Source organism: Hylobates moloch, unplaced genomic scaffold (genome assembly GCF_009828535.3).
Source record: "Hylobates moloch isolate HMO894 unplaced genomic scaffold, HMol_V3 SCAFFOLD_19, whole genome shotgun sequence".
NCBI classification, from domain to species: Eukaryota; Metazoa; Chordata; class Mammalia; order Primates; family Hylobatidae; genus Hylobates; species Hylobates moloch.
In genome coordinates this window covers 21502164-21516861 of record NW_026652294.1, presented here as the reverse complement: position 1 = coordinate 21516861, position 14698 = coordinate 21502164, and the positions used below count along the sequence as shown (strand labels likewise).

The window sequence follows — 14698 nt, the reverse complement described above, 5'->3', positions numbered from 1 at the left end:
TACTATATTCTGATATTTCTTGGTGTATGGAATTTATATATTCTAGACACTTAGCTATCAAGAAAAACGTGTGTGTCTGTGGGGGGCTAAGAGGGATGACTGAACTGGCAGAGGACTCTGATACTGTAATGGTAGATACCCGTCATTATACATTTGTCCAAAACCATATACTGTACAAGGCCGAGAGTGAACTCTAATGTAAACTACAGACTTTTGGTGATAAGGAGGGGTTCAGCAATCTTGACAAATGCACCACTCTGGTGGAGGATGTTGATAATGGTGGAGGCTATTCATGTGTGGCAGCAGGAGATATGACAGAAATCTTTGTATCTTCCTCTCAATTTGGCTGTGATCCTAAAACTGCTCTAAAACAAAATAAATAAAACCTTAGATAAAAAGGAAAGAAAAATATGGTCTCTCTCTTTCCCCATGTGAGTTATGAGGCAAAAGACCATACCCAAAACATCGAAGCAACCTGGCTTCAGCCCCCGGAAGTGCTGCTCTTTCTCAGGGGCTCCTCGCTGCCTGAGCCTCCTCATCCCTGGCTTGCAGTGTGTCCGCCTTTCTGTCATGGAATCTGCAGCCGAGGCAGTCAGGTCTTCTCCGTCCATCAGTTTGACAGTGGCAGGGAGGGGATGGGCAAAGTCTGATCTAGCGCCACCTAATTTAAGCAAAGACCCTGCTACCCACCAAGACCACAATATTTCGTCATCTGCAAACAGGCTGGAGTAAGCAGCTAGATTCTATTATGAAAAACAGTGGCACTTCTATTAGCTGTTTTTTTTTTTTTTCTTTTTTGAGATGGAATCTTGCTCTGTCACCAGGCTGGAGTGCAGTGGCGTGATCTCGGCTCACTGCAACCTCCGCCTGCCAGGTTCAAGCGATTCCCCTGCCTCAGTCTTCCCGGTAGCTGGGACTACAGGCATGCGCCACCACGCCTGGCTGATTTTTTGTTTTAGTAGAGACAGAGTTTTACCATGTTGGCCAAGATGGTCTCCATCTCTTGACCTCGTGATGCGCCCACCTCGGCCTCCCAAAGTGCTGGGATTACAGGCGTGGGCCACTGTGCCCGGCCCTAGCTTTGTTTTATGTTACTTAGAATTTACTCACTACTTCACAAATTATTTACATTTGGAATTCTGACGACTGGCCTCTGATATATACAGGACAATCCAAGCTTAGGTGGAAAAGACCTGGCACCTCCACACTCGAGACTTGCAGATGCACGTGTGACGGTGCCATTCTTCGTGTATGTTCTGGTGCATCTTTAATTCAGCAGCTGCCAGAATACTCACGGGTGCATCTTCATGCATGTTTGTCTATGTGGGTATAAGACCGAATACTCACATGTGCAGTGCAGTTTGGGCCTTGGCCGCCTCCTGTTTGGTGCTGTATCGGATCAGGGCAGTGCCCTGGGTTAGATTCAGATGGAATGTCAGCAGTGGGCCATGCTGCATGCAGATCGTTCTCAAGGTTGACCCATCAATCTAAGGAGTAATGACATTCATCAGATAAAGACTGGAGGTGGGGTGGAAAAGGTACATTTTAAGATACTCAAAGCACTGGCTGAGACCTAGTGTGCCCATTTTGCAAATAAAGTTTGCATAAATGCAGCTCAAAACAAAAGCATATGATTCAGCCTGTGGTCTGTTTTCTTTAAGAGATAAACAGGTGGGAGTGTTAATTTGTAGAGTCAAAAAAGGACAAAAATGAGATGGTATCCACGTAAGAATGTAAGTTAACATTCTTAGCATCACTGCTCATGTATTCCTCTGTAAAGAGAAAGACACAAACAAGAAAAGTACTACTAAACATCTGATTATTTAAAATGCTGTTGGCTGACCTGGTTCACAGCCTATTCTAACACTGTCTTACCCCTACTTTGCCCATCCCAAGGTTAGACTATTTCTGCCTACTTCTCTATGTCCTGTGCTGACATCAGGCATTTTGACCAAAGGCTGTACTCCTCACCCCAGTTAGACTTTCACCACTTAAGATCTTCAGTGATTAGGGACAATTTTCCTAACCTACGAGTTGGATGAACAAACTTATTCACTCTGATTAATTTATTTTGCATCAAGATCTTTTTATTTACTTATTTTTGAGACAGAGCCTTGCTCTGTTGCCCAGGCTGGAGTGCAGTGGCACGATCTCGACTCACTGCAACCTCCACCTCCCGGGTTCAAGCGATTCTCCTGCCTCAGCATCCTGAGTAGCTGGAATTACAGGCGCATGCCACCACTCCCAGCTCATTTTTGTATTTTTAATAGAGACGGGGTTTCACCATGTTGGCCAGGATGGTCTTGATCTCCTGACCTTGTGATCCACTTGCCTCAGCCTCCCAAAGTGCTGGGATTACAGGCGTGAGCCACCTCGCCTGTCCCATCAAGATGTTAAATAGGTATTTAAGATCAGTTCACCACTTCAGTTCATTTCTTTGGAAGATAAACAGATTACTATTGAATTGCTTAAAAAGCTGTACTACTGGTGGCAGTGGTAGACACCCTGCAGGATGAAAACAGGCGGTTTCTCTGCAGTTCTTTGCAGAAAATGATCAGAGAAATGCTCTTAGCATTGTTTTATAAGTAACAATAGACTACACAAGCATGTCGGCATATGCCGCAACAGACTTTTTAGAACAGATGCCCTCTAGATAAATTTTAGGTGATGAAAGAAAAATTATCCAGATAAAGTAGTCCCCTTTTATCTGAGGGGTACACCTTCCAAGGCCCCCCAGTGGAGGCCTGAAATCACCGATAGTACCGAACTCTTAGTATGTTTTTCCTATACATACATACCTAAGACACAGTTTAAATTATAAATTAGGCACAGTAAGAGATTAAAATAGAAAAGGTGCCGGGTGCGGTGGCTCACGCCTGTAATCCCAGCACTTTGGAAGGCCGAGGTGGGCAGATCACGAGGTCAGGAGATCGAGACCATCCTGACTAACATGGTGAAACCCATCTCTACTAAAAACACAAAAAAATTAGCCAGGCATGGTGGCCGGCGCCTGTAGTCCCAGCTACTTGGAGGCTGAGACATGAGAACGGCGTGAACCCGGGAGGAGGAGCTTGCGGTGAGCGGAGATCGCACCACTGCACTCTAGTCTGGGCGACAGAACAAGACTCCGTCTCAAAAAAAAAAAAAAAAAAAGAAAAAGAAAAGAAAAGCTGTAACAATATACTGTAAGTTATGTGAATGTGGTCTTTCTCTAAAAATATCTTAATATTTTTTGACTATGGTTTGACCAAGGGTAAGAAACCATGGATAAGGGGGTGACAACTGTATCAAGATTTGCTTTTTTTTAAATTTAGAGATGGGGGGGGGTCTCATTCTTCTGTCACCCAGGCTGGAGAGCAGGTGACTTGCTCTTAAAACCTTTTAAGCTATGATAGAGATTAGTCTGCTCTTAGGAAGCTTTGATTTTTAAAATTAATTCTAACCCAAACACGGCCACCCCCATATTCATTTTATATGGATATATGTGTATAATTAACATTTTTTTCTTTGAAACAGAGTCTTACTCTGTTACCCAGGCTGGAGTGCAGTGGTGCATTCTCAGCTCACTGTGGCCTTCACCTCCGGGTTCAAGCGATTCTCCTGCCTCGGCCTCCCGACTGAGGTGGGACTACAGGCGCCCACCACCATACCCGGCTAGTTTTTGTCTTTTTAGTAGAGACGGGGTTTCGCCATGTTGGCCAGGCTGGTCTGGAACTCCTGACCTCAGGTGATCCACCCGCCTCAGCCTCCCAAAAGTGTTGGGATCATAGGCATGAGCCACTATATCTGGCCAGCATTTTTCGTAAGATAGAACAAGTGAACAGCCGATTAGCCTGCCCAGGCTTCTTTCAAAACAGTGCATCTCTTACTGCTTCTCTCAATCTCATCATACCATAATCACCATATTGTGTGACAACTCTTAGAAAATAGGAGGTATACATAGTTTTGAGGATGGTCATACAAGATTCTTCCCCTATGTCAGTCAACTATTTGCTAAAGAAATAACTTGGAACTTTTTTTTTCTTCTCTGAGATGGAGTCTCGCTCTGTCACCCAGACTGGAGCGCAGTGGCGCAATCTCGGCTCACTCCAAGCTCCACCTCCCAGATTCATGTCATTCTCCTGCCACAGCCTCCCAAGTAGCTGGGACTACAGGCACTCACCACCACGCCCAGCTAATTTTTTGTATTTTTAGTAAAGACGGGGTTTCAACGTGTTAGCCAGGATGGTCTTGATCGCCTGACCTTGTGATCTGCCCACCTCGGCCTCCCAAAGTGCTAGGATTACAGGTGTGAGCCACCGCGCCTGGCCATAACTTGGAACTTTGAGCTGACTTGATTAGATACAGAGATTAAGAGCTGACCCACACCCTCCCTCATGTTAACTGTATTTAGGAAATTGTTTACCTCAATGTGCACCTTGAAATACGAGTTCTGTGATTTACTCCCTACAAATGGGCAAATGTATTTAGGAGACGTATTTCCCCACAGAGAATCATAGTATGTGTTAGCATATTAAAAGGCCTAGAATTCTTAAAGTGAAAAAATCTGCTTAGTTTTGTTTAACCAAGTATACACGTCAAACATATTAGGCCAGAGACCTAATCATATCGCATGACAACACTCTGGAAAATGTTGGCTTTATAAAGTGTGCCTGAATCCATGTATGAATTAAATGCCAGAGAATGCATTCTATGTGTCAAAAATGGGAGGCATAACTGACTCCTTTTAACAAGGTGTTATAAAGGTTGTGATGGATTCAGTTTTGATGAGCCCATTTAACCTCATTCAAGTGCTCAACATAATGCTTCTGCAAATACCTCAGTTATCTAGCAACCAAGGTGAAAGGCAGAGTGGCCTGGTGCAAATGAAGCTCCTCCAATGGAAAACCACCTGGAGGATACGATCTGATGACAGCAAATTATAGTAATGCCATCTACGCGTGAAAAGGATAATAGACGGAGAGTTAAACACACCCATGTAGATTTTTTTATTTTTTTTAGATGGAGTCTCGCTCTGTCGCCAGACTGGAGTGCAGTGGTGCAATCTCAGCTCACTGCAACCTCTGCCTCCTGGGTTCAAGTGATTCTCCTGCCTCAGCCTCCCAAGTAGCTGTGACTACAGGCGTGTGCCACCACGCCCAGCTAATTTGTGTATTTTCAGTAGAGATGGGGTTTCACCATGTTGGCCAGGATGGTCTCAATCTCTTGACCTCGTGATCCATCCACCTTGGCCTCCCAAAGTGCTGGGATTACAGGCGTGAGCCACTCCAACTGGCCCCATGTAGCATTTATAAACTATGAAGTCAAATGATCTCTTCCACTGGAGAGATGGATGGTTAATTATTTACAAAGCACAAAAATGGTTAGTATGTTTTAAGAGGGAGAAAATACTGAGGTTTTGTAACTAAATGATGCATGAGATCAATATTAAGAAACAAAGAACTTAGTTGAGAAGGGAAGACACTTTTAGGGATAGGGAAGTATAGGTTCAGGTCTTGTTGGAGAATTAACACAGAAACAGGTAGCTTTTGGGTGTCCTTAAAATACTCCCTTTTCCACTAGGTTCCAGATTCTAACATGCACATCTATATAGCAAATCGTGTCTACTACACAGAAATCACCAGAAAATACCACCATACTCTGTTTTTTTCTCTTTCTCTGCCCCATAAGATCTGCAGGAACCCACTCTCTAGTGGGTTTTACCTAGTTTTATTACACTAGCTTATAAAACTAGTTTTCACTTTTATAAACTGTATGTTACCATCATCTTGAAGGCAGGCATGAAGCCTAGTGGCCAGCATCAACCCCTCTCCAGAAGTAGGCTGTGAACCTTGGGTAGGGAGGGGACACCCACTCCTGTAGTCAAGACCTCTTTGCAGTGATCAGGAGATGAGCTTTCATATCTGCCAGCCTCCCACATCTATTTCCCTCTCTCTCTTTTTTAAGAAAGGGTCTTGCACTATTGCCCAACCTGGAGTGCAATGCAATGCAATCATGGCTCATTGCAGCCTCGACCTTCTGGGCTCAAGTGATCCTCCCACCTCAGCCTCCTGAGCAGCTGTGCGCCACCATGCCTGGCTAATTTTTAATTTTTTGTAGAAACAGGGTCTCATTATATTGCTTGGACTGATTTCAGACTCCTGGCTTCAAGCAATCCTCTCGCCTTGGCCTCACAAGGTACTGTGATTACAGGTGTGAGACACCAACCCCCATCTTTCCCTCTCTTTTTTTTTTTTTCGAGATGGAGTCTCACTCTGTCGCCCAGGCTGGAGTGCACTGGCACAATCTTGGCTCACTGCAAGCTCCGCCTCCCGGGTTCATGCCATTCTCCTGCCTCAGCCTCCCGAGTAGCTGGGACCACAGGTGCCCACCACAACGCTCGGCTAATTTTTTGTATTTTTAGTAGAGACGGGGTTTCACTGTGTTAGCCAGGATGGTCTCGATCTCCTGACCTCGTGATCCGCCTGCCTCGGCCTCCCAAAGTGCTGGGATTACAGGCATGAGCCACCGCGCCCAGCCTTTCCCTCTCTCTTAATACAATCAAGTCCTATCTAGAAAACCACGAGAAAGCATAATTACCTGTGGAGTGAGATTGTGAAGAACCAGCCAGTAACTAGGACGAACTGAGCCACCATCACTCCAGGTAGAGGCTATGAGCAACCAGAAAAATGGTTAGGAAGAGAAATAAAAGAAAAACAAGAAAAGCCATGAGGGAGAAAGATTTTCATGTAGCCCACATTTCTTCTCTGCTTTTATAAATTGTCTCTCTTTTCCACTGGACTCTGACCTTCTTTTTCTCTTCTACTGGTCCCCGACTCCTATGCACTTTTATGCCTGATTTGCAATACAGTATTTTCCTCCCAGTGTTCTCACTCTGCCATTTTTAGTCACTCATTTTACTCCACCTGTCCCTTGGGAGTTCTTGGGTCCCTTTGCCTTATACTGACTGCGACTTTCACTCACTCAAGAGGTACCTCTTCCTCTATCAGAAGAAAAACCAGACAACTATGACTTCCTCTCTTGGGAAGACCTCTTGGTGTCTTCACCATCTGTGTTAACATAAGCCCCTTGTGGATGAACAATGGCGTTCCTTTAGGCAGATCCTCCTCACCCGAGGCGAGCCGTGAGTCCTGTGTCCCCCACCCCCTGACTGATCGGGGTGCTGTGCTGCTCCAGGGAGATGATGGTTTGGGGTTGGTCAGACCAGGAGGTGGGCGGGGCAGCGGTGTAGTGTTCCTGGAGGAAATATGGTTTTTCCACATCTTGTTGGAGAGATGAGTGGGGTTGTGTCCTATGGGATCTGGGGACCATGTTGATTTGTAATCAGGGAACTTTGCTGTAAGAAGAGAAAATTAAGGAAGGAATAAGGTTAGATGGTTCACTTTTGTTGACAAATACACGAGTTTTATCTACATACACATAAATACATACACATTTATATTCTAAAAAGTAACAGTACACATTTTAAGCACAGCAATACAAAATAACACTGTTCTTAGAGCATAACGAACAGAAAATTTTCAGTGACTACTACTCTGAATTGATAGAATTATCATATGAATTAAAGATTTAATAAGATAACCAATTCTCTACTGCTTTCTTAGCTAAAAATGACTCGAAAAGGGGACACATTCAAGGATAAAGTCTTCCTAAAGACATCAGCTTCTGGGTAACAGTGAGAATGTGAACACTAGCAGAATAAAGTATTCTATAATCATTGACTGAACGGAAAGTAATTAGTAAATTACACTTTTCTTGTGCCTTGATCCAGTCTATTAGATATTGATGTTCAAACAGATTCTTTAAAAAAATCAAGAAATATTCACTAAGGGCTTACTATGCATATGGCACTAAATCAGTGCTGTGAGGAATAGAAATAATTATCCCTAAGAACCTCAAGCTCAGATGAGAACACAGAACAGATAAGCAACAGAAGTGGTGACCCCAACATCATCACGTATGTTCAATACGCGAAGTGGATCAAGAATGCTGGGCTTGCAGCAAAGGCTTTATAAAAACAGCTCGTGAAGGATTTACATAAATGGATGGGCACAAAGAAACAGGAATGTGTAAACCAAGGTTCAACATAAACTCTCTGTGTATGGAATATGTTCCCCCCCCAATTTTGGTTGAACAGTTCACAGGGGCAGAGAGGTAAAGGAGGTTACAAAGATAGGCTGGGGACTGATTAAGATACTATCAGGAGTTTTTGCAACTGATTCAGCATGGAATGTTTAAACTACTGTGATAGTAAATAGAATGGAACAGAAGGAATGCATATTTGAAATATGATTGCAGAATAAATCACTAAGGAGAAATCATAACTGCCTGGATCCAGGGATTGAGAGAGAGAGGAAAGAGGAAGAAAATACTGAGGTTTTGTAACTAAATGATGCATGAGATCATTATTAAGAAACATAACTGAGTTGAGAAGGAAAGACACTTTTGGGGGTGGGGAAGTATAGGTTCAGTTTTAGACAAGTCTGAGGTGATTCTTGGACCATCTCTCAGATGAATTTTCAACTGTTGGAAAAAGACACATAGTTCAATCTGAGATATGGGCATTTATAGGTGTAAAAGAGTTGGGTAACCAGAGTAAGCTTTTACATGTAAAAGAAATCCTACAAAAGTATAATGCAGGGTGGTGGTTCAAATCCTGGAATATTGAGATGTCTCCTTTACATACTTGCTCAGAACTGAGGCAAGTTATATCGGCTCTCAGAACCTCACTCAGTTTCTTTATCCACAAAACAGGGGTAACAACAGGACTTACTCATAGCCTTTGGTGAAGGTAAAATAAAAATTCACATGGAAGGTTTAGCATGATGCCTGGCCTGCGGGATCATTCAGTGAGTGGTAGGTTATTGTTGCACTGCTGATACGACACAGAGGTGGGAAGGAGAAAAAGACAATGTGTAGCCCACTAGCCTGCAGCGTCTTCATAGGTGCACAAAGGTCTGCTTTATTTGCTTTTGCCTGGGCAAAGCACGTAAGTCATAATGACTTTAACAGCTTAAGGTCCGACTTGTGCAAACTGAAGGTGCCAATTACTAGTATGTCTACCAATCAGTAAGGCACTATGCTCAGTGAGTGACTTCAAAGCCTTTATTATATCCACTAACTTTTCCATTTCCTAATGTCTTTTAAAAAACCATGAGGAACTTACCAAATGATGGTAAAATGAATCAAGGTCCCTTTTTTTTTTTTTTCCTTTGGCCATCTGCCCTTAGCCTTTGTCCATAAGTGGGAGGGTTTTTAGAGAAAAGCCAGCTATTATTGGCTACCTTAGGAATAATAACCTGGCCTTAACAAGTTCTTCTCATGACCCTTGACTTCTTGACAGCCTTGTTAAAAGAGAAGCATGTGTGTCATTAGGACATGACTCCAGCCCTCTGGATATGCCAGCTCCCTGCAGTTCTGTCACTACCGGCCTCATCCCAAAGCTGTATCTGGCTCATCCTTCCTGAGACTAGAAGTTCCTCAAAGACATAGCAAACAGAAAAGGTGTGCTTCCATCTACACTGACCTATGCTACTGAACTTCTGTAAGACTGTATCTTACGAAATACATGCCAGTTTCCTTTATAAAAGGGAACCCGACGAAAAAGTGCTAACCAAAGGGAAACACAAAATTCACCCTCATACCTGAAGTGCTATGAACGTTGGTAAAGGAGTTGTCAGAGGCACTGTAGGGCCAGGCACCAGGTGAAGGCAGCGAGGTGTTGAGGGAAGAATTAGACCCTTGGGTAACAAAGAACAAGAAGAAAATACTGAAGATAAATGTCAGTATAACCAGTGAAACCTTGGGAGTATTTTATTTAAACTTCAGTAGAATGGAGGACAAAATATGTCTAACAAATAAATGTGAAAAGCAATATTCTTACATTTTTTGGTTAAACTTTTAGGTACCAGCAAGTACAAATGAAGTCACAAACTGACAACTATGAAAATGCTGGGTGTTGAACATATAAGAGATGCTTTGCTCAAGTACCTGTGGTGTTATCCCGCAGCAGTTGGTGGTCAGTATCTACAATGGGAGATGTGGCTGTACCCCCCAGCACGCTTCCTGGGGTGACATAGGGGTCAGATTCAGGGTCAATGTTTTGGATACCTTTCCATGGCACTCCTGGTTGGAATTCTGAGACAAGGAAAACAAATATTGGAGAAGGAAGGTTGTTTAAAAAAAAATGATATAGTACTTTTTTAACATAAGAAATGGGTCGTGAAAGTATAAATACTGAATTTATTATCTCTTAGATTTTCATCACAAAATTAAGGAAAAAAAATCAACATGAACACACACTCTTGCCAACAGCACCTTTGTTTTATCACGCTGTCTGTGGCAGTCAACCGGAAGCCACAGTTCATCAGAGCCTGTCCCCAGTAACCTGATCCTCCTGCTCCCAGGAGACTTCAGGGCTGAAGGCAGGGAAAGCAGGAATAAGGACTCTGGTGTTCACAAGAATTATCCAAGCATCTAGGCCAAGAACCGGTGAAAATATGGGCTAGAGATCAGTGCTCTTTCTCATTTTCCTTACCAGATGTTGGCCGAAATGCGAAAAATGTAATACAAATGATACTGCTACATAGAATGTCCAGGGATAACCAGCAGGGATAATTTAGCTTAGCAAGAGAAAGCCTAGAATATACATGAGGGCTCGGAATTTTTTTATCGGTCAATTTACATCATTTAAAAATTTTAAAGCTATGTGACAGAATAAACTTTTATTTTCCAAATCGTGATGAGAAAGAGCAACATGTATTATATATGAACGATCTGCATTATACAATTCTACTTTGGCCGGGCATGGTGGCTCACGCCTGTAATCCCAGCACTTTGGGAGGCCGAGGCGGGCAGATCACCTGAGGTCAGGAGTTCGAGACCAGCCTGCCCAACATGGCGAAACCCTGTCTCTACTAAACATACAAAAAATTAGCCAGGCGTGGTAGCAGGCAAGCAGGAGAATCGCTTGAACCTGGGAGGCGGAGCTTGCAGTGAACCAAGATCACACTACTGCACTCCAGCTTGGGTAATAAGAGCGAAACTCCCTTTCAAAAAAAAAAAAATTCTACCTTAATAAAATGAAACTATACATATTCATGTCACAAATATGCATGCACAGAAAGAGGTCTAGGAGGATATATATTTATGGAATTAGATTTGAATTTTTGCTTTATTAAATGTTCTCATTTTTCTATCATGAGAATAGATTACTATATCCAACAAAAGAGAGGGACAGAAAGAAAAGAATTAACAAATAATCTCATTATAATCGCTACTGCATACCTAGAAGCTAACTGGTAATAAATACTTGCCTAAGAACTAACAAATCAATTCAACAGACACTTCAAAAGAACCCATGTTACAAGGCGTCCTATGCATGGGACGAATGCGAAGTCCCAGCTACAATGTCACTTATCCCCAGGTTCCCCACCTAATGAAAATTTTCTATCTTCCCACAGCACATGCCTTACTTCTAACAGACAATTATTGAATGAAAAAAATGAAAGCAAGTACCTTAGTAACATGAGTCACAAAAGCAATGTATCCCGAACCTGAAACTGACAATTACAAAACAAATGCTTTCCTGGAAAAGCATTTCCTGGACAATACCTGGAGGCCAACTGGCATTGCTGGATTTACTTCCGATTTTATTTGTTGGTGGAGATTTGGCAGGTAACCAGCTATCACCAGCAGGACCCGTATGGCCACCCAGTGTGTCACCAGGGATGATATCAAACTGGTTGTACGGTGACCCACCCCGGGTCTTACCAGGGGCCACTATAGCGCCTGAGAAAAGAGAGGAAATTAAATCATCCAGAATAACTCCTATGAATAGAACTTGTCTAGTTTTTATTCACTGGAATGCAAACAGTCTTCTGAAGCTGACGGGAGTATATACAAACAGCACTGGAATAAGAGGTTGCATTCAAGACTCAGCACATAATTACTAAGCAGCATGACCAACAACAAGTCATTTCGCCTCTCTGAGCCTCTCAGTTCCTCACTTAGGCACACAGGATTGTTCTCATGCTCGAATGTTCCTTTCAGTTTTAAAATTCAATAGTCTTATGAAACTAATGAAACGTTCACATCCTAGGAATCTGACCATTATTCCTAGTTTCTGTGCTAACAACTCAAGAGTGAGAAATGGGGAAAATTCTAACAATTTGTAGCACATAAGAAAGTTTTAACTAAATTTCTACTGATGCTACCCACCCAGGTTCTTAAGGGCTGGCTGATCAGGCTTAAATTAGCTGGAAGCAGCAGTGTAAACAGAGAGTCCATTGGAGGGAAAAGCATCTGCAATTGCTTTAAATTCCAACGCAATGAGATGGAATTCCCGCCTAGGGTCTTTGCCAGCACAAGACCAGCAATGAACTCTGCAGCTCTGGGATCCATGGCCTCACACGTGAAGAACAGCAAATCCTTTGTAACTGGTTTCCTGAGAGCGCTTCAGTGGTTTTGTCGGTGCCCCCATCATGCATTTTATATGCTACGGGGCAGGAAAAGAATTAAAAGCTTAAAATTGCCTTGAACTAACAAAACATGCCCTTTGAATAAAATTTTGTGTCAGTGAGATACCAGTCTACTTATTTCTCAAATGAATTTTACATACTGTATTGGGTCACTTGATCTATTCTTAGGATGCTGCTTGTGAAGGGATAAAATTATTTCCAGGGTGATATAGCCTAATGGGAATATTATTAAAACTACCTCCATGCTCAGCTAAGAGGACATTTACTTTTCTGGAGCCACTGACAAATTTGGCTCAGAGGCACATTATGGTGAAGCAGTGGAAAATGAAAAGCTCAATTACTTTGGGGATTGCTAAGGAAATGGGAAAACATGATCTATAAGCTCTAAAAAGGCAAGTAGAGATTTTGCCTTCAAGATACCCTCTCACATGCCATTTCATATTTATTATCATGCACCTATCATGTCTCTGGGGACAAGGGGACCTGGTGAATTATCAGCCTAAGGAAGCACTGAAAGTGCCCAAAGCTATAGATGACAGTGGGCTTAGATTATTCAGTCCACAGATTTTACAATTTCAATAAACCATTTTTGACTTCATGCCATGAAACCAAATGATAATGCTTAGCGATGGCAGACAGAGAGCTCCACGTGGCTATTTCACCAGCCTCCTGGATGGGCTTATTAAAGAGTGGTTTACAAAGGAAACCTGAAAGGCTTCAGACTGAATGACTTGGCTGGGGCTGGGGCCTGCCAGGGCGCTGCAACAGGAATGGCCAGACACCTATTTATACTTGGTTCTCATGGATACATTTAAGTCCAAGTGAATTACTGTCAAATGAAACAAACACTGAAACAAAGGCTGAAGGAAGGTTCTGAGACCTTTTATCTGTTTTACAGGAAATGGAAGCCCTTACAGAGAGAAATTGAGAGGAAAAGCCGACCAACATCACGACCAAAGCCTGCAACGCCCTTAAAAGCTGTCTTGCAGACACTCTAATTCACACAGAATAAGAAAGCTTTCTGAAAAGTTCAAATCTCATGTATTAGGATCTATTAGTTGTCTTTTGGAGATTAAAAGGCAGGACAATTTTTAAAAGCCGATAAATTTATTATGGTTCAAACAACCAACAAGATAGGTATTGTTATGATCCCTTGCTCTGCAAACAAACTCAACAAGCTGACTCTGTTCCCTCAGCCGACTTATTAGGGTTTCACCTTGGTGGGTGCCCAAGTTCACTGCTACCACCCTCAATCATGGTAGCTGAAAAATTCTGCTCCCTTTAATTAGAACTAGTACTTTATATTTCTTGTAATTCAACATACACATGACTCTGACCTTCCTCCACAGGCAATCATAGGATTCAGGAGGAAAAAGAGTATCAAGTTCTGTACTTCAAAATAGTCTTATAAGATGTTTCATCAAGACCTGCTGTGGATTGGGGGCTCTAGCTTTCAGTGCTTCTCTTACCATTTTTGTGCATATTGGCTTCCTGTGTGGCTACAGAGGGCAGCCCCTCCATCATGGAGGTCCACTGCTTAAAGCGAGACTCGGTTCCAGCCTCCTTCCCACCAACCATGCCATAGTCCATGCCGCCAGAACTGAAGCCTAAAAAGGAGAAGACCACATTTTATAAGTCTCTAGCATCAGTACCAAGAGTTCTGAAGCAGAGTCCACAAATGCCTTCAAGTGTCATTCAAAGACTAATTCACAGAGTTTCTCCACTCGGAAACAGGTATTTTTGATTCCAAGCTTTGATCTTGGCTCTTGCTCGCTAAATAAGTGATGTCTCTCTGTGAAGGTGTGAAGATGCGTATGACTGCCATCGATTAGGTCTGTCTCAGTGCATTCCTGCACGCCCTTTTTCATTTAGCTGACATTTGTGCCAGACAGGATGCTGGGGCCAGCCACTCTCCAACTGAGATAGAGAAGACGACATCCAGCCAATGTAGTGCAAAAGCAGCAACAGAGTTGTAGTCAGAGTATCTTGGGGGAGGAAAGGCTTTGCAGAAGAAAGATGTGATCTAGGGCCCCAGAGAGGTATTTGGGGAAGTCAAGCAAACCAAGTACAAAGCTCTAACTCTTGATAATTAAGTGTGTTTAGGGAATGGTGAGATGTTCAAATGACTCCAATGTTTAGCTAACTCTGGGATGAAGTGAGGCGGAGAGTGGTAGGGGATGAGGAGAAATGAAGAGTCGTGTCATGTAGGGTCTTTATAT

The 14698-nt window shown here is 42.9% G+C and overlaps 1 protein-coding gene across 8 annotated transcripts in view; it reads right to left on the bottom strand.

Annotated features, from left to right (window-relative positions):
• TNRC6B (trinucleotide repeat containing adaptor 6B) overlaps positions 1-14698 on the bottom strand; it is a 291806-nt gene that overhangs the window by 13578 nt on the left and 263530 nt on the right. For all 8 annotated transcript variants that reach the window (XM_032139790.2, XM_032139793.2, XM_058431283.1 and 5 more), the window contains 7 exons: positions 13949-14086; positions 11614-11790; positions 9991-10137; positions 9645-9740; positions 7112-7336; positions 6580-6650; positions 1348-1487 (listed from right to left, as the gene is read on the bottom strand). In XM_032139790.2, coding sequence (XP_031995681.1) covers positions 1348-1487; positions 6580-6650; positions 7112-7336; positions 9645-9740; positions 9991-10137; positions 11614-11790; positions 13949-14086 — 994 coding nt within the window. The remainder of the gene's footprint in view (positions 1-1347; positions 1488-6579; positions 6651-7111; positions 7337-9644; positions 9741-9990; positions 10138-11613; positions 11791-13948; positions 14087-14698) is intronic.